Source organism: Rattus rattus, chromosome 3 (genome assembly GCF_011064425.1).
Source record: "Rattus rattus isolate New Zealand chromosome 3, Rrattus_CSIRO_v1, whole genome shotgun sequence".
Lineage (NCBI taxonomy): Eukaryota > Metazoa > Chordata > Mammalia > Rodentia > Muridae > Rattus > Rattus rattus.
In genome coordinates, this window is record NC_046156.1 from 62,168,630 (window position 1) to 62,192,286 (window position 23,657).

The 23,657-nt window shown below is 44.3% G+C and overlaps 1 protein-coding gene across 2 annotated transcripts in view; it reads left to right on the top strand.

Annotated features, from left to right (window-relative positions):
- Pip5k1a (phosphatidylinositol-4-phosphate 5-kinase type 1 alpha) overlaps nucleotides 1-23,050 on the top strand; it is a 41,963-nt gene extending 18,913 nt beyond the window's left edge. The window contains exons 2-15 of one of the 2 annotated variants that reach the window (XM_032897779.1): nucleotides 1,564-1,601; nucleotides 5,266-5,346; nucleotides 8,536-8,666; nucleotides 9,769-9,886; nucleotides 10,154-10,306; nucleotides 11,170-11,469; nucleotides 13,603-13,808; nucleotides 14,480-14,563; nucleotides 15,987-16,035; nucleotides 16,314-16,398; nucleotides 17,338-17,484; nucleotides 18,106-18,235; nucleotides 21,103-21,148; nucleotides 21,542-23,050. In XM_032897779.1, the coding sequence (XP_032753670.1) occupies nucleotides 1,564-1,601; nucleotides 5,266-5,346; nucleotides 8,536-8,666; nucleotides 9,769-9,886; nucleotides 10,154-10,306; nucleotides 11,170-11,469; nucleotides 13,603-13,808; nucleotides 14,480-14,563; nucleotides 15,987-16,035; nucleotides 16,314-16,398; nucleotides 17,338-17,484; nucleotides 18,106-18,235; nucleotides 21,103-21,148; nucleotides 21,542-21,544 (1,571 nt within the window). In that variant the 3' untranslated portion in view covers nucleotides 21,545-23,050. The remainder of the gene's footprint in view (nucleotides 1-1,563; nucleotides 1,602-5,265; nucleotides 5,347-8,535; nucleotides 8,667-9,768; nucleotides 9,887-10,153; nucleotides 10,307-11,169; nucleotides 11,470-13,602; nucleotides 13,809-14,479; nucleotides 14,564-15,986; nucleotides 16,036-16,313; nucleotides 16,399-17,337; nucleotides 17,485-18,105; nucleotides 18,236-21,102; nucleotides 21,149-21,541) is intronic. The other variant, XM_032897781.1, reaches the window with a different exon arrangement.
- The last annotated feature ends 607 nt before the right edge of the window (nucleotides 23,051-23,657 follow it).

The following is a 23,657-nucleotide window of genomic DNA, read 5'->3' on the forward strand; positions in this document are numbered from 1 at the left end:
TTTATTTTTCATTTTTTTTATTTATTTATTTTATGTATGAGTACACCGTATCTGTCTTCACACACACCGGAAGAGGGCATCAGATCCCATTACAGATGGTTGTGAGCCACCATGTGGTTGCTGGGATTTGAACTCAGGACCTCTGGAAGAGCAGTCAGTGCTCTTAACCGCTGAGCCATCTCTCCAGCCCCAAAGTACTGGAATTAGAAGTGAGCACTGCCAGTCCCCCAGGCATGCTCCCATCCCCAAGTCCTGGGAAACAAATCTAGATCTTATATAGTCTAGCAAGATTTCTCTCCCAGACTGATGTTCTGGTTTTATCTGTGGAGGTAAATTTTACTATTATTTTGTTTGAGCCTAGATTTACTCAAATCTAGCATACTTTGAGCTTGAACTAGCAATGCTTTGATAATCCTCCTACCCCAGTCTCTGAAGTGCTAGAACTGTAGGTATAAGCTGCCACACTGAGCTCCTTGGATATCTGTTTGTCTCTTGGACTCTTCCTCTTTCTGCCATGGTGTCACTGAGACTTTTTGTGACAGTTAAATATTTTAAGAGTTGCCAGTCATGGTGGTGCATGATTTTAATCCCAGCACTCAGGAGGCAGAAGCAGGTAGATCTCTGAGTCCGAGTTCTAAGCCAGTCGGGTCTACAGAGCAACTGCCAGGATAGCCAGAGCTACACAAGAGAAACCATGTCTTGAAAACAAACAAACAACAACAAAAAAGATGTTAACACTGGGCTGGTGAGATGGCTCAGTGGATAAAGCACAAATGTAATAACCTGAGCTTGATCTGTAGAATCCACATAGGAAGAAGAAGTGACTGCCACAGGTATGCTTACTCACTTGACAGACATACCAAACATGTAGTCATAAATTACAAAAAGAGAATGTGACCAAATGAGTTAGAAAGGTGATTGTAATTAAAATGGGGCATACATCAGATCCTTGTGGAACAGGAAGAAAGAGCTTTTAAAAAGTGCTGTTGGAGCGCTTACCTAGGAAGCGCCAGGCCCTGGGTTCGGTCCCCAGCTCCAAAAAAAAGAAACAAAAAAAAAAAAAAAAAAAAAAAAGTGCTGTTGGCCAGGGGATGACTCAGCTGGTGCAGGCACTAGCTGTGCAAGCCTCAGTACTCAAGCTTATATCTGGATGTGCTGATTCACTTCTGTAATGCCAGCAAGGAAGGGGGTGGAGACAGGGGACTCAGAGAAGGCTCATGAGCCAGGAACCACGACGTAAGCAGCAAAGAGGCAGAAAGGAGATAAGTGAACAATAAAGATGGAAGGCAAAACCCGTTCTTCACAGTTGTCCTCTGCTGTGGGGGCTGTGGCACACAGATGTTTACATGAATGAGGTGCACACATGCACCACAATAAGTAAATTTTAAATGAGCTTTTTCTAAAAAAGTACTGTAAAAAAGGATTTGGTATTCATGCCATTAGTTTGTGACCATGTTTAGGTTGATTGATGTAAACTTTTGTAAGTTCAGTAGAGACTTTGTGATTGTGTTTATATGTGCTTAAGATTTTTCATTGTTTTTTTGTTTTGTTTTGTTTTTTAAGCAGCAGCATCTGGAATCAAGAGAGGCACAGTATCTGAGGTAAGTTTCATATTGATCACTGTTTGCTCAAAGTGTAATTCTGACATAGGAGAATGTCTATCCAGGTGTGTCCAGGTGGTGTCCAGGATGTCACAGTCCATTGCTGTCATCTATAGAGGTCACACTTGAGTTACAAAAAAGGAAGAAAATGCCAAAGTATCTCATGGTATTTTAATTAAGATAATGATTTTATGCTGGGCTATATTCAAAGTTATCTTGGGTCATATGCATCTGTGGGTTAGACTTGGCTATCTCTTTATGTCTTAAAAAGTAGATAGGGAGAAGCCACGGAGAGAACATGGAGGTTGATGTTAAGATTCCTCTCTGCTGGGTTGGGGATTTAGCTCAGTGGTAGAGCGCTTGCCTAGCAAGCGCAAGGCCCTGGGTTCGGTCCCCAGCTCCGAAAAAAAGAAAAAAAAAAAAAAGATTCCTCTCTGCACATTTACAGGTTGTTATGAATATTCTTAAGGGATGGATGTGTACAGGGCTTTGTATGTTTAGGTGGGCAATTATATCTTATCAATTGGAAAAAGAAAAAAAAAAGTAGATAGGGTGTGTGTGGGGGGTTGACATTTTTAAAAGTTTATTTCATGTATATGAGTACACTGTCACTGTCTTCAGACACACCAGAAGAGGGCATTGGATCCCATTATTCCATTACAGATGGTTGTGAATCACCATGTGGTTGCTGGGAACTGAACTTGGAGAAAGGGTCAGTGCTCTTAATCGCTGAGCCATCTCTCCAGCCCTTATTTGACATTTTCAAAGAAAAATATGTACAACTGCTTCAAAAGACTAATATTCTTATATTAAATACAGCAGTAGTTAAAAATATACAGATAACTGGACCAGACTCCAGGACTTAGTGTATAAATCATACTGTGCAGAAAAATTTAAGACTTTTCACTTTTTGGATTTGTTAAGATCAGTGTGTGAGGCCTCTGATCTGTACTGGCTATCTGGGGTCATCGTCTGGGACCTTTACAGGATCTCTGCCTGTATTGTAGTGTAAGGTAACTTGGGACTTTGGGCAGTCTTCTTGCCTCAGCCTCCCAAATTGTAGGCTAGCAGATGTGTACCTCTTTCCTCTATCTTCAGTTTGCTATGCTTTTCCTACATGGAGGGTTCCTAGCCCTGCTCTTAGTTCTGCCTCACTCCTGTAATGTGTGTTGGAGTACTCAGGAAGTTGACCTAGCCTTTTTTTCTGAGATTTCAGTCTTTTTTCTTAGAATATCTTTCAATTTCTTGTTTCGATATTATGTTAGAACCAAGATGGGACTTGAACTGCTGATCATTCTACCTCCAGCCTCCCAAGTATTGACTGGGCTTATAATTGGCGGCCATTTCCACTAGACCTGTCTTCTGGCTTCCTAACCTGATGAAGAGTAGCTTTGTGTTTGTTACAATGCAGAATTGACTCCTGGGAATATCTAGTTAGATTTTGATCTGATGATTTTATTCTTCTTATATTTCTGGCTCTGTTATGTGGGCGGAATACAGAGTCATACCGTGTACTTGGGAATCTCTTCAAGTCTGGTGTGATGGCTCCTCCTGTAAAGACATTTTAGGTTTTTTGTTTCTTTCTTTCTGTTTTTTGTTTTTTTGAGATATGATTTCTCTGTGTAGTTCTGTCTGTCTTGAGATATGATTTCTCTGTGTAGTTCTGTCTGTCTTGAACTTGCTCTGCTGACTAGGCTGGCCTCCAACCAGGGAGATCTACTTACCTCTCCCTCCTGAGTGCTGGGATTAAAGACTTGTGCCATCACCACTTGGTTAGCATTTTGGTTTTTTTGAGACAGGGACTCTCTCTTGTGTCTCTGATTGATCCGGATCTCTTAGACTAGATTGCCTCTCTTTCCCATATTCTGGGAATAATGTCTGTGGTCTACACCTGAAAAGAGAGTAAAGGAGTTTTCTGCCAATCCTGAGGACCACACCATGGAAGAGGAGAACCAACTCCTGAAAGTTGTCCTTTGACCCTCCTCTCCAACAAATAATGTAATAAGACATGATTTTTAAAAGTCTTTTCGGAGGGCTCAGTGACTAAGAGCCTTGACAACACACAGCACCCACACATGTCAGCTCAAGCCTCCATCTAGTTCCAGGCGACCCGCACCCTCACACAGGCAAAACACTAATGCACTAAGTAAGTCTTTGCAAAAGTCTCTTTAAAGTACTCAAGTTTCTGACTCAGAAAAGCCATTTTATTGCCTCAGGCTTTTAATGCTTTGTTTATAGAATTACTTATATTGCTGGTGGCTAGATCAGTTCTAGGGGTAAATTCATTTTAAATAGAATTCTGCTTGAGTTGAAGGTTAGACGGGTAATGGTTTCTCAGGGAAACTTAATAGAAAATAAAGATGAGCCTTTCAAAGTTACTGTGATTGTTACTGTTATTGTTGTTATTATTAGAGACAGGGTCTCACTTTGTACACCAGATTGGCCTGGAGCTCACAGAGCTACTTCCCCTGCCTTTGCCTCTGCCTCTGCCCTGAGTGCTAGAATTAAAGGTGTGCTTCACCATGTTCTACAGGAGGCAGAGGCAGAGGAAAATTCTAGTTCAGGGATACCTAGTAAGACTTTGTCTTTAAAAACAAAACAAAACAAAAAACATATGTCAAATAACTAAAGAATAATCATCTTGTTAGGTTCCTGAGTGCTGGGATCACACATGTATGCAACTTGATACTTGGCTCTTTGTTTTGCTTTCATGGATGATGTTTAACCTTTTTTCCTTAAGTGTCTATGCCTGCTCTCTTGTTTGCTTGCTTTCTCTCTCTCCCTCTCCCCCTCCCCGCTCCCCTCTCTTTTGGCAGGGTTTCTCTGTGTAGTCCAGCTGTCTTGAACTCGGCCTGGTTCCACCTTTTGAATTATTTTAACTTTATGGATTTCATTTCATGTATATGGATGTATATGTATATGCCTACAGTGTGTGCACGTGCACCACATGCGTGCCTGGTTCCCATGGGGTCCCTGGGACTAGAGTTACAGATGGTTGTGAACTGCTAGGTGGGTGCTGGCACTTAAGCTTAGGTCCCCCAGAGAGCAGCTGATATTCTTAATCACTGAGTCATCTCCCTACTGCCTAGTTTGTTTTCCAGTGTTGGGGGTTGTTTATTTTTCTTGTGTGGATGTTTTGTTTGCATGTATGTATGTACTGTGTGCATGCCTGCTACCCAAAGAGGACTTCAGATCCCTGGAACAGGAATTACAGATGCTGCTTGTAAGCCTGAGTCTTCTGCAAGAACAACAACTGAGCCATCTTTCTCAATTTTTTTAAATTAATTTATTTTATGTATATTGACTACTCTAGCTGTCCAGATCTCATTACAGATGGTTGTGAGCCACCATGTGGTTGCTGAGAATTGAACTCAGGACCTCTGGAAGAGCAGTCAGTGCTCTTAATCACTGAGCCATCTCTCTAGCCCCCTCAATTATTTTTATATACTATCACTATAGCAATTTATCATTTTATGTGGGAATGAGAACACTATCTTTTGGGGCTTTTGAGACTGTCTCAATTATGTACCACAGGTTAACATTTGGCTTGCTTTGTCTCCTAAGTTAGCCTTGTATTAACAATCCTTTTAACTCATCCTCTCAAATGCTGGGGTTATAGGTATGTACCACTACCTGGCCATATATTAATCTTAATTTTTTTTAGGGACCTTATTCCTCTCTCATGCCTGTCAAGAAAATAGGCCATCGAAGTGTTGATTCCTCTGGAGAGACTACATACAAGAAGGTGAGTCTGGACAACCTGGGTGAATCTCCTTACTTTGGGAATAAGCTAAAGGCAACACTGTTACCATATTGGGTTTTTGTTTGTTTGTTTGTTTGCTTGTTTTGAGAGAGTTTCTCATTTTATCACAGGCTGACCTAGAACTCTCTGTAGTTTTTCTTTCTCAGCCTTCCACGTGCTGAGATTACAGGGATGAGTCACCATGCTTGGCCAGTTTCTTTGATTCTGTTCTCTTTTTCTTTTCTTTTCTTTTTTTTCTTTTTTTTCTTTTCAGAGCTAGGGACTGAACCTAGGGCCTTCCGCTTGCTAGGCAAGCACTCTACCGCTGAGCTAAATCCCCAACCCCGATTCTGTTCTCTATAAGCAGTGGTTTTTCTTGTTTTGTTTCATTTGAGCCATGGCCTTGGCAGTCCTAGAATTCCCTATGTAGTCCATGCTGTCTCAGACCCACAGAGATCTGTAATGGGTCTTAATACTTTGTGGGTTCTTTTTTCACCCTTTATTCCCCCCACTCTACCCCACTCCCATTTCACCCCGTCGCTAGACAGAGAAAGAAGGGGAGAAGGAAGAGAGAGATCCCTGATGGACTTCTTTCCTTTTGTTCTGTCTTTAACTCCAGCTACTAGCAGACTGCAAACCAACCCCTGAACAACCAGCAGTCCCACCTCAGGGGCCTAGCATTTATACCCACCCCCCAAAGGTCTAGAATCCCAAATGTCACACAAGATCCCATTACAAATAGTTGTGAGCCACCATGTGGTTGCTGGGAATTGAACTCAGGACCTCTGGAAGAGCAGTCAGTGCTCTTAACCACTGAGCCATCTCTCCAGCCCCATAAATCTTTTTTTCTCCCCCCCTCCTTTTTTTTAAAATAAATCTTTTATAAAAAGAAAATAAAACAAAAATGTATGCACTACCATGCCCAGCCACTTTTCTTGAGTGGAAGAGAAATTAGATGTCGTAATTAGATATTGCTGAGTTCTGAAAGGCCACTTTTTCTTTGCCACAGGAAAACTGGCTTTTTTTCTTCCTTTTTTTTCAGAGGAAGAAAATGCCTCAGGCTGATCTCAGATTCACTGTGGTATAGAGGATACCCTTGAATTCTTGTTCCCCTTGCCTCCATAGCCTGAGTTCTGAGATTTACAGCATAAACCAGGCCTACCTGGAATCCTCTTTCTCATCCTCGTCCTCCTCCTCCTCCTCCTCATCCTAGTCCTCCTCCTGTTTTTTTAGAGACAGGGTCTTAATAAGATAGTGCAGGCTAGCCTTGAACTTCTTATGTGACATTGGATCTCTTGGAGCTTGAGTTACACCATCTGCATGTTGTGGCTCTGGAAGAACAGCAAGTGCTCTTAACCCTTGAGTCATCCCTTGGGACCCAACTATTACCTCTTCTACATTGTCCCACTCAGAATTATGCTAATTTTCCTCTCCTTTTTTCCATGTTTCTTTTTTCTTTCTTTCCTTTTTGGTTTTTTGAGACACGGGTTCTCTTTGTAGCCCTGGCTGTCCTAGAATTTGCTCTTTAGACCAGAGCTGTTAGAGGCTGACCTCTGTCTCAGAGATTTGCCTGCTTCTGCCTCCTGAATGCTAGACTAAAGGTGTGTGCCACCACTACCCATTGACTTTTTGTTTTTTTTGCTATTTAGTATTATTTTTATTATTATAGGTGTGTTTTGCAGAGGCCAGAGATGGTGTTGGACCCCCTAACTGGAGTTACAGACACTTGTGAGCCCACCATACGGTGGCTGAGCCTTCTGTAAGAGCAGCCAGTTCTTTAAGCAGCTGAGCCATCCTTCATCCTTCTCTCACCCTGTCCTGTCCTGTCCTGTCCTGTCCTGTCCTGTCCTGTCCTGTCCTTTTCTTTCCTTTCCTTTCCTTTCCTTTCCTTTCCTTTCCTTTCCTTCAAGTTTTCTTTTCTTTTTTTTTTTTTTTGGTTCTTTTTTTTCGGAGCTGGGGACCGAACCCAGGGCCTTGCGCTTCCTAGGGCAAGGGCTCTACCACTGAGCTAAAACCCCAACCTCCTTCAAGTTTTCTGATTCTTCCTTTTTTTTTTTTTTTTTTTTTTGAGCTGGGGACCAAACCCAGGGCCTTGTGCTTGCTAGGCAAGCGCTCTACCACTGAGCTAAATCCCCAACCCCAAGTTTTCTGATTCTTAATTTAAAATTTTAGTTTCAAGTTGCCTGGTATTACCAAGCAAATTTGTAGGTATTAACAATGGTTTTTTTGCAGAGTGACTAGAAACCAGTCCTTCCAGTATCTTTTCCTCTACCCACACAAGTTGGGGTGTTGCAAAGGACACACACACACACACACATACACACACACACACATACACACACACACACATACACACACACACACATACATGTGTACACATGTACCACCATTCCTGCATTCCTGACCATGTTTTCTTTTTCAATAAAGGTGTTTTGTTTTGTTTGTTTTGTTAACTACTTTCATTTTTCTTAGAAGAAACAGTTGTCCTTTTAGTGGGCTAGAGCTTCTATAACTATATAGTCATATCAGATTGTGAATTTTAGTTATATTCTTTTTTTTTTTCTTTTTTCTTTTTTTTTTTCAGAGCTGGGGACCAAACCCAGGGCCTTGCAGTTGCTAGGCAAGCGCTTTACCACTGAGCTAAATCCCCAACCCCTTTAGTTATATTCTTTATCGAATGAATCGAATGTTTGAAGGGCCCAGCTACCCCCAGGGCAGGTAGTAATACTAAGCTCTTCTCTGACAGGCCTGCACATATGGTCCTCTTTGCTGCTCTGAGTCTTCCGTGTTTTCTGCATTGTCCATAGGTTTAATTGCAATGTAGAGGACTGGGATAGTCTACATTCTATCCAACCTATTAGAAAGGCATTTGCTTTTAAGTGTTTCTTCTGTAGTTTTCCTCATGAATTTCATGGGTTTGGTTGCTTGGTTTAGTTTTCTAAGATCAGATGTGATGTAGCCCAAGGTGACCTAAATTTGTAAATTTCTTGTTTAACCACTTAATTGGTGAGATTCCAGGTCTGTGCCACCTTTTGTTTAGGGTTTTTGGTTTTGTTTTGTTTTTAAGGATTGGGGGGTTGAAATAGAGACAGAGTCTCTCTCTGGCCTTCAATTTAAGTCCCCTGTGTCATGCCTAGACTTTGGTTAGACTTGATACCAGAACATGTTTGTAATTTCTTTCCTGTTTCTTAGACAACTTCATCAGCCTTGAAAGGTGCCATCCAATTAGGTATCACTCACACTGTGGGCAGCCTTAGCACCAAACCAGAGCGGGACGTCCTCATGCAAGACTTCTACGTGGTGGAGAGCATCTTCTTCCCCAGGTACAGAGGTCAACGTCTCTGAGAATGTCCTAGACAATGTGACTTTAGCCTCAGGGCAGTTTTAAGGGTTCTAGTCTGACTAAGCTTGTCATCCCATAACCTTGTTGTAAATAGGATAATGATATTAGAGAATTTTGGCAGCACACTTTGCCCAATGCTTCTGGCCAGTGGAGTGTCTTGTATAACAAACAAAGGCTCATTTAGGCTAGTGAGCTGGCACAGCAGCAAAGTGAAGTCTAACAGCCTGAGTTTGAGCCCCAGGACCTACTTGAGGGATGGTTGATGCCTTCAAGTCTTCCTCTGCCTTCAGCACATGTACCTGGGCTTACCTGCATGCACGCACACTCTCAAGCATGCATACACACTGAATAAATGTAATGTTTTCAGAGCTGGATAGATGGCTCAATGGTTTAGAGCACTTACTGCTCTTTCAGAAGACCTGAGTTCATTTCCTGGCACCCACATTATAGCTCACAACCACTTGTAAGGAAAGGATCAAACACTTTCTTCTGGCTTCCAAAAGCACCATGCACTCCAGGTATGGTGATACATACACACCTTTAATCATAGCACACAGGAGACAGAGACTGGTTCGAGGACAGCCTGGTCTACAAAGTGAGTTCAGGACAGCCAGAGGTATTAAACAGAAAACCTGTCTCCACAAAACAAACAAACAAACAAAAAAACCCAAAAGAGAATGAATGAAAGAGTACCAGGCATGTATATGGTACATAGAGATATATGCATGCAAAACAGCCACACACAGAACTAAAATTAGGTGAGTTTGGTGACACCTTTAACCCAGCATTAGTGAGGCAGAAGAAGGCTGAGTTCTGGAAATATAAGGCCAGCCAGGGCTACATAGTGAGACTTTATCTCAAACAGAAATAAACTTTTGATTGACTTACTGCATTGGCTAGAAGCTAGTGCGAGTCTTGTGTCTTACTCTCCTGTGTTGTGCCTTCAACCCACACATTGATTCTTCTCTATCCCCATACATCCCTTGGGTGTGGTGGGCCACCCTTTCAGCATGTCTTGAGGGTGGATGTCATAGGGACTGGGGGCTGGCACATTAAGGTTTTCTTTATGTTTAACCCCTCAGTGAAGGCAGCAACCTGACACCGGCTCACCATTACAATGACTTTCGGTTCAAGACCTATGCACCTGTCGCCTTCCGTTACTTCAGAGAGCTATTTGGCATCCGGCCTGACGATTACTTGGTAAGTTTCTAATTGCACAACCTCTTATTCTAAGATCAGAGGAGTGTTACAAAAGGAATTTTCTTCTTCTGCCATCTTGCTTTAGTCTTTTTTTTTTCCCCCCCGGAGCTGGGGACCGAACCCAGGGCCTTGCGCTTGCAAGCGCTCTACACTGAACTAAATCCCCAACCCCTTGCTTTAGTCTTTAAAATGGATGTGAATCTTCCTACTTTCTATATGGGACAGGCACTGGCACGTTTGACTTTTAATGTCTTCTTTCATTTTCAGTACTCCCTTTGCAGTGAGCCATTGATTGAACTCTCCAATTCTGGAGCTAGCGGTTCCCTCTTCTACGTGTCCAGTGATGATGAATTCATCATTAAGACTGTCCAGCATAAAGAGGCAGAATTTCTGCAAAAATTGCTTCCAGGATACTACATGGTGAGTGAGGAATACTGGCAGAGGGGTGGTCCTCACCAGAGCCAGTGATGGTGGTTTTTTTTTTTTTTTTTTTTTTTTCTTCCTCTCCAAGACAGGTCTCTCTGTGTCTACCTGTCTCTGTCTCTCAAGAGCTGTGATTAAAGGCATGTGCGGCCACCAGGCTGCGGTGCCCACTGGGAGTGCGAGCTTACTTAGAGATTAAAGTCAAGGCAGGGTTTTTGTTGGCAGTTTTGGATTTTGATACAGTGTCTCCAGTGCTGGCCTTCAACTACTGATCATGCATTTAGTCTTTGCCTCCCAAGTCCTGGGTTTATAATTATGTACCAGCACACTGGGTTTAAGTGGTACTGGCATTGAACCCTAAGCCTTTTGAATGCTAAGCGGACACTCTTTTCGTCTAAGTCTTCCTGCATAGCTCAACACCCTCTCCCACCTTTTTAAGAGTTATTTATTTTGTATACAGTGTTTTGTCTGTATGTCAGAAGAGGGAATTGGATCTCACTCAGTATAGGTCGTTGTGAGCTGTCATGTGGTTGCTGGGAATTGAACTCAGGACCTCTGGAAGAGTTTTCTTAACCTCTAAGCTATCATCTCTCCAGCCCTCAAAGCCATTTTTTTAATTCCTGGCCCTCTTGTCTCTGCCTCTGTGGTATCAAGATTATAGAGTGCCACAGCGTTACCTGGCTTAAGGCTGTTTTCTCTGTAAATTCTCTTAGATGATTTGAGAGATTTTGAACAAATATATAGGCCGACCTTTTACCCAAATCCCTTGTAAAGCATAGGAACATTGGATAGCAAGTTTTGCCTTGAGTTTCACTGAAAATCAGTTAACCTGCCTACTACTTCTTCCTTTTATGCCTTAGAATCTTAACCAAAACCCTCGTACTTTGCTGCCCAAATTTTATGGACTGTACTGTGTGCAAGCAGGCGGCAAGAACATACGAATTGTGGTGATGAACAATCTCTTGCCTCGGTCAGTCAAAATGCATATGAAATATGATCTCAAGGGTTCAACTTACAAGCGGCGGGCTTCTCAGAAAGAACGAGAGAAGACTCTCCCCACCTTTAAAGACCTGGACTTCCTACAAGATATCCCCGATGGCCTTTTTTTAGATGCTGACATGTACAGTGCTCTATGTAAGACTCTGCAGCGTGACTGTCTGGTAAGTTGCTGTATTTTTCCTCTATTTCAGACACAAATCATTTTAATCAGAAGCCTTATAATTCTCTGGCATTGTGTCTATGGGAGCTGGAACTCAGACCATTAGCTCCCTCCCCGTGTCCTGGGCTGAATTTGTTTGTTTATTTTGAGGGAGTGGGTATATGTGTGGGGACAGTGTGCAGTTGCACTTTGTGATTTATAGCACAGCTGAGCACAGGTGCCGTTGCTTGTGTACACGTGTATACTTGCCTGTCTGTGTATGGACATGTGAGATACTCTGAGACAGTATCTCACTAAACCTCATTCTTCTGTTGTTGTGACCCCAACCATAAAATTATTTTTGTTACTACTTCATAACTGTAGTTTTGCTACTGTTAATAATCATAATATAAATATTTGTGTTGTGCAGTAGTCTTACGTAACCCCTGTGAAAGGATTGACTCCCGAAAAGGGTCAAGACTCACAAGTTGAGAACTGCTGGTCTAGGCCATCAGCATTACTTGTTCCATTTCCTGTTCTCCCAGCAGGCATTTCATTGCCTCTGACCTGTAGAAGATCCTCCTGACTCTGTTTCCCTAATTTGGGAATTACAAGTAAAAGCCATTATGCCCAGCTTTCTAAACCAGACAGACAGACTGTAGACCAAGCTGGCCTCAAACTCGGAAATCTGCCTACCTCTGCCTTACAGCGCTGGAATTCAAAGTCTGCACACCACTCTTCAGTGCCAAGTTGCCCCACTCCACCCCCGTTTCTCAGGAAATACCTGGACCCTCCATCCTGTTCAGCCTCTCCGTGTTTGTTCACTCTGCCTTCTTCCTCACTGATGCCCTCTGTTTGTCTGTCAGCCTCATGTCTGTCTGTCTCAGTTTCAAAAGCTAGACAACCACTCAACTGAATGAGCCAGTAGTAGTTGTAGGTTGTGCTCAGTCAGGTGTGGCCAGCCGTTCTTCACCTTCCTCCTGCAAACCTACCATGCACCCTTGGCTGAACTGTACTGGAACTGTACTGCACCGTGAGCCACAGGGGCTGAAGTGAGTGGACCCCTCCTCACTCTGTTCTAGGGAGCAGACAGACTGAGTGGCAGATGCTGTTCAGGTCTTGGTGTGATACATCCTGCCTATTGTAATCGTCTTGCCCTTTCTGGCCTCTCATTGGCCACACCTGCCCCGTGTATTTCATATCAGCAGCATCAGTGTCCCTCCTTGAGCCTGGTGTGTTTCTTTCTCTAGCCCTTTGCAATGGTATTTTCTTACCTCACTCACCTGGTCTTACTTTTATTTCCAGTTTGTTTTTCATGAGCCTATTTTAGCGATCTTTTTAGCCTTCTCTGGTCTTTTATATAAACATTTGTACTATTTTGCTGTACTGTACTGCAGTTGTTTTTATATTTGTATTCAATAAATGTTGAACTAAATCGAAGCTGATATTTTTGATAAAGTCCTGCCACACATCTTTTCTGACCCAGATCTGTCACTCATTCTTCTCTCCCCACTCCCCACTTCTTGAGATTGGGTCTCAGGTAACCTAAGCTATCCCTGTTCTCCCTGTGTAACTGAGATGACCTTGATTCTTGCTCCTGCCTTCATCTCCCGAGTGCTGGGGTCGCAGGCTTATGTCACCACGCTCAGTTCATGTAATGCTTTACTGGGGATGGAGCTTAGATTTCCACCCATCCAGGCAAGCACTCTATCAGCTGAGCTATATCTCCAACCTATTGTGGGTACGTAGTCCTTGAAAAAGACAGAATTCTTTTCATAAGTGACAAAGTGAACTCTTAAGAAATAAGTTGCTTTGCCTACTTTGGTGGCTTGGGCCTATAATTCCAATTACTTGGAGGTTTTATCAAAAGAAAGAACCACAAGTTTAAGGACAACATGGGGAACTTGGTGAGACCTTAGCTCACAATGTAGAGGGTAAAAGGAGACTGGGGATGTAGCTTAGTGATAAGTACTAGAAAACTGTATTCAGTCTCCAGTACTGCAAAACAAAACAAACAACAAAGTTCTATTATTCAAATGGGAGAGAGGTAAGGAAAGGAGTATAAAGACCTAGTAAAAAGAGAGATGACACTGGTGAGAACCTGAAAGAAGTCTTGACAGCTCCCAAATGTTGATCCTGACCTTTCTCTGGTTAGGTGCTGCAGAGCTTCAAGATTATGGACTATAGCCTGTTGATGTCCATCCACAACATGGATCATGCCCAGCGAGAGCCCATGAACAGCGAAACACAATACTCAGTTGACACTCGCAGACCAGCCCCGCAGAAGGCTCTCTATTCCACAGCTATGGAGTCCATCCAGGGCGAGGCTCGCCGGGGCGGCACTGTGGAGACTGAGGACCAGTGAGTGGGCTTAGAAGCAGCAGCAGTCACACATATGCTCACAGTACTTTTTCTTGAAGGAACCTAGCTTCTGGGAAAGAGTAGCTTTGATCTGACAGTGAGACCAACAGCACTAATGCTCATGGAGCCATTGACTTTTAAAAGAATAGAAGAGGAAAGAAAAATGTCTGAGTTTGTAGTACATCTGGGAGAGCCGTCTAGGATGAAAAGATTGAAAATGTTGTTAATACTTGAAGCCTAGGTGCACATTATAAATCACACTAGTAATTGTATTACAGCACATTTTCAGCCAAAGGCCTCTTTCTTACTGTCTTAGGTTTGTCCAATGATTACAGTTACTGAAAGTTTCAGTTGGTTTCATGTTTTAGATGCCTTAGAACATGACTGCCAAGGAAAGTGTCTGACGGAACAAATTAAGAAACAAAAGTACCAGCATGTTTGTTTTTAATTGGGGACTAGTCCAAAATTGCTGCGTAGTGGTGATTTTAGTCTTGTTGATGGGGCTCTGTGGGAGCAATACAAGGAGGTCGTGTGCTTACACAGAGGGGTATGGTCTGGTCTGGGAGATGAGGTCGGCTCTTCGCTCTATGTCTGGATTTGACTACACTTAGAAGGAGCTTCCCTTTGATAGTGAACACATTTTCCTAACTCTCTTCATTTTGTTTCTCCAGCATGGGTGGCATCCCTGCCAGAAACAGCAAAGGGGAAAGGCTCCTGCTTTACATTGGCATCATTGATATTCTGCAGTCCTACAGGTGAGGGCGTGTGGATCACAGATAGGACAGAGGGTGCATGGAGCTGGTCATTCATGACTTTTCCATTTTTTATTTACTTCTTTCTATTTATTTTTCCATTTTGTCAAAGTGTTTTGCCTTTTGCTTATGTCTGTGTACCACTCTAATGTGCCTGCAGAGCTTAAAGAAAGGCATTGGATCCCCTAGGACTGGAGTTAAAGGTGTTTGTGAGCTACCTGTGGGTGCTGGGAACTGTACCTAGATCCTCTCTGCAAGAGCAGCAAGTGCTCCTCACTGCTAAGCAGCCTCTCCAGTCCCACATACTTCTTTTAGATGTATTCTTTGTAAAGTTCTTCATGGTGCAAGAACCATGAGTCACGGTCTGGTTACCCATAGATTTTAGGTGGGTTTATTTCCTGGTTTTTGTGCCTCACCACCTCTTCAGAATGATGTGTACTCTGTGGCATGCTTAGTCTGTCCTCAGATAGAAGCACAGGGTGGAACACTCCCTCTGCCTTGACTTTGTGTGAGAAACCTGTGGGTTGAATCATGTTCCACATAAGGACATAGCTAGAAGTACAGTCTCATTTCCACAGAGGAGAAATAAGATCTCTGTGTTATGTAAAAATGCACAGCCTGTGGAAGGAAGAGGCTGTGAGTGTCGGTGAGGGAGGAGCTGTGAATGTTAGACTCCATTTTGTTCCTGACACATTTGCAGTACTGAAGCAGACTGATCTTTAATATTTGACTTACTGATTTTTATCTAACTAAAACTTTTTTTTACATGTATTTTCTTATTGTATATGTTTGTAAGTGTTTATACTACAGCCAGCATGTGGAGGCCAGAGGACAGCTGTGGGGTCAGTTCTCTTGATCGAGTGATTCTGGGGATTGAACTCAGGCCTTGAGACTTGGTGGCAAGCACCTTTACCCACTGAGCCATCTCACCAGCCATCTTACGCAAGAGTAGCTATACTATCCCAGTCCTATCCATCCAGTCCTCTTTATCTTTCTCTTTTGGTTTGTGGTTTGTTGTGGGCTTTGTTTCTGTTTTTCAGACAAGGCCTCACCATCAGAGCTCAGGCAGACCTGGGCTCAGAGCATGCTTGGCAGCAGGCATGTGCCACCTCACTTACTCTGCCTTTTCCAGCACTTGAACCCAGGCCTCTGTGTTTAGGCAAGTGTTCCCTCCTGCTCCTCTGGTCAGGGACTAAGACATTGGCCTTCCCCACGACAGGGTCATGGACTTAGCTAGAAGCAGCATTGGTCTGTGGAATGCGTACTGCCTTGCCAGTTTTCGGGAAAGCCAGTATACACGGTGTGCTGCCCAGTGTTTATCTGAGGTTTTCTGGTATATATCATGGCCTCTTTAAGTCCTCTAAAATAATAATAATTATTACAGTCTTTGATTTAAAGACAATGTGTGATGCCCATTTTTCTTCAGGTTTGTTAAGAAGTTGGAGCACTCTTGGAAAGCCCTGGTCCATGATGGGGTGAGTGTGAAGTCAGCTAAAGGCCTTCCTCACTTCTCCATTTCCTACCATTTGCCCCTCAGTTTCTTCCTGTTTTTGTTTTGTTTTGTTGTTTTTTGTTTTTAATAAAATTTTTCATTTATGGGTTTTACCCTTCTGGTAGGGTTTCAGTCTAAGAGAACATGCTCTTGGATGACACAGCCTCCTGCTGGGCCTGTTTCTCTGTAGTTGTGCCTCCTGTTCAACAGGATATAGCCTCTTTCCTGCTTAACCCTGTAGCCATGTCTCCTTTTCCACAGGACACGGTATCAGTACATCGTCCAGGCTTCTATGCTGAACGGTTCCAGCGCTTCATGTGCAACACAGTGTTCAAGAAGATTCCTTGTAAGTGGCTTCTACCAGATGATCCCCCAGTGGCTCCCTTACCCCAGGAGATGGGGGGCAAGACTCCTCTGTCAGGGAGCTGCCAAGGCCAGGGGCGTCTCCTGCTCTGCCTTCATCCCGTGAGCGCTGCTTCTCGTCCTTGTGTCAGTCACTGTCTGTCCCAGTCGTTTCCGAGTTGCTGCTCCCCCCTGGCTCTCCCTACATGTATTGTCGAGGTGAGGGCTATTTCTGGGGCATTGGTGGTCTGGAAAAATGTGTGGCTGTGGATATAGGCCACGTGACAGAGGCTCAGGTATCTAGAAGCAGACTTTTGTGTAGGAAGGACCGGCAAGGATGTTAGCAGTAGTCTTATTTTTCTTCCACATCCAGGTGTCAGGGGTTTTCAGATTAGTTCGAGTGGTTGAAGCTTTGCTGGCAGCTGTTGAAGGAGGCTTTAGTTGTTCTGTCAACTTTCTGGATCCAGAAGTACCAGTGTTCCTTTTTTCAAACGTGCTGTTAGTGACACTGGCGGATACCAGGTCCTCCTCCTGTGCTCTCGACATAGGCAGGAGTTGCTCCATAGTGTGTGGTGGGAGAGACTCAAGACACTGTAGACAGCCTACAGGCCGCACAGTGAAGCAGCACTGGGGATTTCCGTGCTGCTGCTAGGAAGGGGTGGAGATGGTCACCAGAGGGTTTCCTGGATGATGTTGATGAAGAACAGGAGTATTTGATTAGTGAGAGCCAAGCCAGAGGGCACTGTGCATGTGTCACTTTCCTCTTTGTAAAGTGAGGTGACTCGACCCTCTTCTCTGGGTAGTACTTTGTAAGCCATCTTTCTACACTAACCGTTTTTCTGCCTTTGCTCCAGAACAACTTTGGGTGTGTGTTCGTTGGTGTCTGTCTTGGTGACGGTTTCTTAGGCAGGTGCTAAGTAGGCTCTCTCTCTCCCTTTTGAAGTGAAGCCTTCTCCTACCAAAAAGTTTCGGTCTGGCCCATCTTTCTCTCGGCGATCAGGCCCCAGCGGCAACTCCTGCACTCCTTCCCAACCGACAGCCTCTGGGGAACACAAAGCACAAGTGACTACGAAGGCGGAAGTGGAGCCAGGTCAGCTCAGGGCTGGGGTCCCCTCGCACTGGACACTTTCCTGCTCCTGAGCCCTGTCTTCTCTCCCTAGGGCCTCTGTGCCCTGCTTCTGTGCAGTGAAAACTGACCCGCCTTGCTGGGGGTTGGGGTTTTTTTTGTTGTTTTTTTTTTGTTGTTTTGTTTTGTTTTTGGTTTTTTGTTTGTTTTGGTTTTTGGTTTTTGGTTTGGTTTGGTTTGATTTGGTTTTCGTTTTTTTCCAGACAGGGTTTCTCTGTGTAGCCCTGGCTATCCTAGAACTCACTCTGTAGACCAGGCTGGCCTGCAACTCAGAGGGATCAGCCTGCCTCTGCCTCTTAAATGCTGGGATTAAAGGCTTGTGCCACCACTGCCCAGCTGCCCTTTGTCCTGAGCCAGAGTCTCACTGTGCAGCCTAAGCTCTCCTGGAATCCACTGTGTATGTAGCCAAGCTCACCTCAGCCTCAAGACCCTTTTTTCTTAGCCTCCCAGGTATTGGGATTACCGGAGTGAGTCACCATGTCCTTGAGTTACTATACATCTTCCCTTTTTTTTCTGACCACACAGTCTTTGATTTATTGATTTATTCTTTATTCATTGATTGACTTCAGTTTCCTTTTTCTACAGATATACACCTTGGGCGTCCTGATGTCTTACCTCAGACTCCACCTTTGGAGGAGATAAGTGAGGGTTCACCTGTTCCTGGTCCCAGTTTCTCACCTGCAGTTGGACAACCTTTGCAAATACTAAATTTGAGGTTGGTTTCCTGACCCTTTACTCCAGATAATCTGTTTTTTCAGGTTATCAGAAATCTTTGTTTTTATGTGTTTTAAGAGTCTATGCTGGCTGGATGTTGTGGTGCACTGAGGAGGCAGGGCAGCTGGATCTCTGAGTTTGAAACCAGCCTGACCTACATGGTGAGTGCTAGGACAGCCAGGGCTACAAGAGAGACCCTGTCTAAGAAGAGAGAGAGAGAGTTTGGCTGGTTGGTAGACTTGAAACAATCTCCCTGAGTAGCCTAAGCTTACCTCAAATGGGCAGTCCTTCTCTGTCAGCGTCCACATCCTGGGACTGCAATCCTTTGGGTGCTGTCACATCTGTTAACAGCCAAGCATTCAAGAGGTGAATATCATCATGGCTTAATTTTGTTACCTAGTATGTTATCTATTACTTCATAATAAATTTTACCACACTTAGTGACTTAAAATAAAAAACAACTGGGTGTTTGGGGCACACCTTTAGTCTCAGTACTAGGGAGGTAAGAGGCAGGAAGATAAAGCAAGTCTGAGCTGTATAAGATCTTGTCTCAAAGAACAAAGCTAAACAAAACCATATGTCAAAGTTCTTGGGTTAGGAATCCATATTTCGCTTGTGTAGGTCTTTTGGCTAAGATTTCTCATGAGATGGTAATGAAGCTGTTGGTCAGGAGTAGGATCATGTGCTCAAATGGGAGGGTGACCTTCTAAGCTCACTGGTGTGGTTGTTACTTAGTTCCTTGCTGGTGCATGGCTGAAGAGACCCATCTGTTTGATACTTGGGCCTCTTCACTAGGTAACTCAGAACATCACTGCTACCTTGTCTGTCAGTGTGTGTGTGTGTGTGGGGGGGGTCTAAGTAGAAACTATAGAATTCTTAGACCCTGACCTCGGAAGTGCTAGAATGCTATCCGCTGTGCTGTGTTTCATTATAATAACTCAGGGTGCTGACTGCTGGCAGCAGGGTAGTGGGAGCCTTATCTGATCTGTTTGACTGAAGCCTGAGCTCAGCCGTCCCTGCACTGGCTCTGCACCTGGCTTAGCTGTTTAAGTTTGATCTCAAGACCTCAGGCATGGTGGACAAGCATATTGCCTCTGGGCTATGTTTCCATTGGAGGGTTTTTAGGGTAACAGCACATGGGGAATTGTTGTATTAGGTATTACATAATGTTACTTCAGAATTTAGCAGTTAGAAATAACAAACAAACTTGTTTTCTGTGAGTCAGGAGTCTAGGTGACTTAGCTCGGATGCCTTTGGCTCAGGGGATTTCCATTGGTTACAGTGAAACTCGGGCAGGGCATCGTGTCTTACCTCAGTGCTGGGGCATGAAGTGTAGCCATAGAACATGGAACTTGCACTTGAGATCCCGTGCTCATCCCCAGCACCGCAGAAGAGAAGAAAGTTTGAGCCAAACATGGTGCACACACGACCCCATCGTTTGGGAGGCTGAGGCAGGAGAACTGCCTTGAGGCCAACCTCACTGTACGGAGTTCCCGCCAAGGAAACCCTGCCTCAAAACAAACAAAAAATTGGGGAAGGAGCTGGGGAGAGCAGCGAGGATCACCTTCCTGACTCAGTTACACGGAAGAGCCTTGAAGGAGTCAGATCCTGCTAACAGCCACGTAACTGAGCCTGGAAGGTGATCAACTGCTGTAGCCAGGCACAGCGGCGCGTGCCTGTGATTGCGCATGTGAGAAAGGGAAGCAGAAGAGTCACCCTCGGCTCCTGACAAACTACCCCAGTTACTTGAGAGGCTGTCTGGAAAAAAACTACAAAAAAATTACTTAATTGAACAATGGTGCTTCTAACTCTATTAGCTTTAGACCGTTGAGATAGCTTAGCCTTTAAAGGTGTTTGCTATTAATCCTGATGACCTCTGTTTGGTCTTCAAAACCCATATGGTGTAGAAAGAGAACTGATTCTGTGGTTTGTCCTCTGACCCCAACAGTGTGTGCCAACAGTGTGTGCAGGAACACACACACACACACACACACACACACACACACACACACACACACACACACACACACACAAATGAAAACAGTTTTTAAATCTAGTAGCTTCTGTTATCGTGAGCTTTTTTTGTTTGGAGTTGTTTTGGTTTGATTTTGGTTTTGCTTTTTTGATACAGGGTGTCTCTGTGTAGCCTTGGCTGTCCTAGAACTCATTCTATAGATCAGGTTAGCCTCAGACTCGAGATCTACCTGCCTTTGCCTCCCAATGCTGGGATTAAAGGTGTGCACCACTATCTGGCTGGAGATTAAACCTGTTTTTATGTCAGTCACTGAGCACTCTACCATCATAGTATACCTCTAGTTCTCTTGGTTTGTTGGTTAGACAGGCTAGAATGCAAAGACTACCTACTGTGTGCTGTGGTTAAAGGTGTGTTCCACCACACTTTGGTCTTTTTGACTTTGTATTTTGATGTGGTATCTCATAAGGTTGCCCAGAATCGCCTTGAAGGCACTTTCTAGATACATAGACACATTCGTTGAGCTAGCAGTCTTCCTCCTTATCCTCCACATAGCTGGGAGTGTAGGCATGCACCACTGTGACTGTTACATTTAGTAGTGTCTTGGGTTTTCTTTTCTGTGACGTTGGTCTCTCCTCCATCCTTGGTGTGAGTTTCAGGGATCACACTCAGTGCCAAGGCTTGTGCAGCAGGCACCTTTTACACACTTGAGTCTCTTCAGCCCTGTGTTGTTCTCTGCATCTAAATGAAATGTGAAGAGGTAATATGATTGATCTTGGAGGACATGCTGGGGACAGAAGCCAGGACTATGGGTCCTGTACGAGTGTTCTGCTTCAAGCTACACCAGAAGCCCCCTTTGTCCTCTAATTCTTTGCCATTTTATTTCCTTCTTTTAGTTCAACCTTGGAAAAGCTTGATGTTGCAGAGTCAGAACTCACCCATGTAAGTGTCTTGAATCTAGGGGTGCTTGGAGGGTATGAAGTGGGTCACTGACAGAATGGAGCAAAACGTTGATTGGGAAATACTGATGTACTCTTGAACCTTGCTGCTAAAGAGTTGTATGATCAGACAGAGTGACACACACTATTAACTCCAGTACTTGGGAGGCAGAATTTGAGGCCAACCTGGTCTTTCCAGGCTTGTCAAGGCTGCATAGTGAGATCCTGTCTCCAAAAAGTAGAAAAATTTTGTGGTTTTAAAACTTTATACTTGAAAACTGAAGCCAAAAAGAGGAGGAAATAAAGTCAGATTTGCTAGCTAGGATGAGACAGTCTTCAATTCTGCTCTGCTTCCTCGTCTCCTGTTCATGGTGAACTTTATATTTTCTCTGTTCAGTGAGCAGCGAGCCTTGGAAGACCTGAGACAAGACTCCGCTATGGCTTTGATCCCAAGATGTCAGCCCTTGCCCCAGGAATGCTGAGTCGTCTTCTTGGTCATCAACAGAGGAGAGAATGTGGAGCTAGCAGGGCTCTGTCTCTGTCTCCCCTTCCTCTGGGCAGTAGTGCCTTTGACAGTTGAGGACAACATCGTCCCCACCACTCCAGAGTGGGTGGCATGAATTTTCCACTGCCTGCCATGGCTTCTATAGCTGACTATTTTCAAACCCCCATTCTTTGTGCTGGACGCGGGGTTGCTGGCCTAGGTGGTTTCCTCCTCTGTACCTTTCGCCTGGAGCTGGACTCTTAATCTCCTCAGGACAGACTGGCCGGACATTGCTCCTACCTTCGATCCTCCCGCTGGTCTTTGAGACTCCCAATGATTTTATGAAGGTGTTTGGGAGGAGAGTGAGGACGGTCCTTACTCCCAGGCTAGTTTTTTCCTTAAAAAAGGAAAGCAACACAAAGAGCACACAGTGTAAGTTTGAGCCAGTCTCAGACAAACGTTCTTGTATAGAAGAGCCCGAGTGTTCGTGAAGCAGAAAGGCTGGGGCTGCCCCGCCAGCAGCTGCTCTCTGTCTCCCTCACTTAGGGCTAAGGGAGTAGACAGGGGCGTGGCTACACGTACCCTTTTTTAAAGACAGTGGGGCAGCCATGTTAGGAGAGTGGACCTTAGCAGGACCCTACTCACTGCCAGGTCATACAGTTACTACTTGCTATTCTGCGATTTGGAATGTATCCTAATAGTTTTTCTAAATATAAAGAATTATCAAATGATTTTAGACCATTCTCCAAAGGAGATTTCTTTGTTCTTCCTATATTTTCCAACAGTATTCTGCTCTTTGTGGAGCTACGGTGGAGGGAGATGTTTGTGTCTGTTTAACAGGCAGTCCGTATCTATGAGGCTAGAGAATATTTTCTTAAACTCCTGGGGAGCCACAGACTTCCTTCTGTAAGGTCGTCGCCATGCCACCTGGCCTGCCCCATCCTCTGTAGAGAAGCTGGAAACAGGGCCACAGAGCCCTCTCCTTCCTCTCAGTTACGGCCCATCTGGTCCTACGGTGGGGCAGTGCATGGTGTTTGAGGCCGGCTGTGGAAATCCCACATTAGCTCCTTCTCCATCCCGTCTCACCCTGACAGCAGGTTAGCCAGCCCCACGTAACTGTCTATATTAGACGCCCCAGCCGACTTCCGGCTGCCTGTCTTTGCTGCCATGTTCTTTTTTACAAGAAGGAAAGAAACAGTTTCTTGCTATTTTTTTTTCATAATTTACTATTTATGATGTATTTAAGTGTTTTATTCAGGACAGAGTTCTGTAAGGGGTGGGAGGGAGTATTTGAGGGAGGGCTGGGGACTTAGAGAGGACATGGGATTCAGCATTTTTATGGAGTGTTACTATTTGCCTCTACTTTGTATTGTTGAGAAATGACAAATGCAGTATAAATAATAAATATCTGGTTTTACTGTATCGGTTCTATCAGCTGTTTAGACCTATTTTTAAATGCTTTTATTAGTGTGGGAGTCATGATCTCATTGCATTTTCATACATGTACATACATAATTACAGGATCATCCTCACCTCCTGGTCGCCCTTTCTCAGACCTGTTTGTTTTTCTGGGCTTAGCTGTTGGGAGCTTTGAGCGCATGCCTGACTGCCTCACCCTAGCCGGTTTTCATCTTCCCTCCGCACCAGCTCCTCCTCCACCCAGACTCTGTGTGTTAAATCTTCACCCAGCCTTCAGCTTACTAACTCAAGCTGCGAGCAGCGGCTTCAGCTCCAGCCATACATCCCCCAGCATCAGAGCAGTACGAGTCCAAAGCTCGGAGTTCACTCAGAAAGTGATAAATGTGGAGAGGAGGCCTGAGGTCAGTTGGGCCTAGAGTTCCTTCTGACCTAACCTCGGGTGCTTCTCTGGGGAAATCAAGAAGGCTCCTCCTTTTTAAGTAAAGCTCTTTTTGCAGGGCCAGAGAGGCCTCTGGTTAACAGGACTTGCTGGTTTGGTTCCAGACACTGCAAGGAACTCACAACCCTCTGGCACCCTCTGGCTCTGTAGATGCCAGGCTGTCTGTGAAGC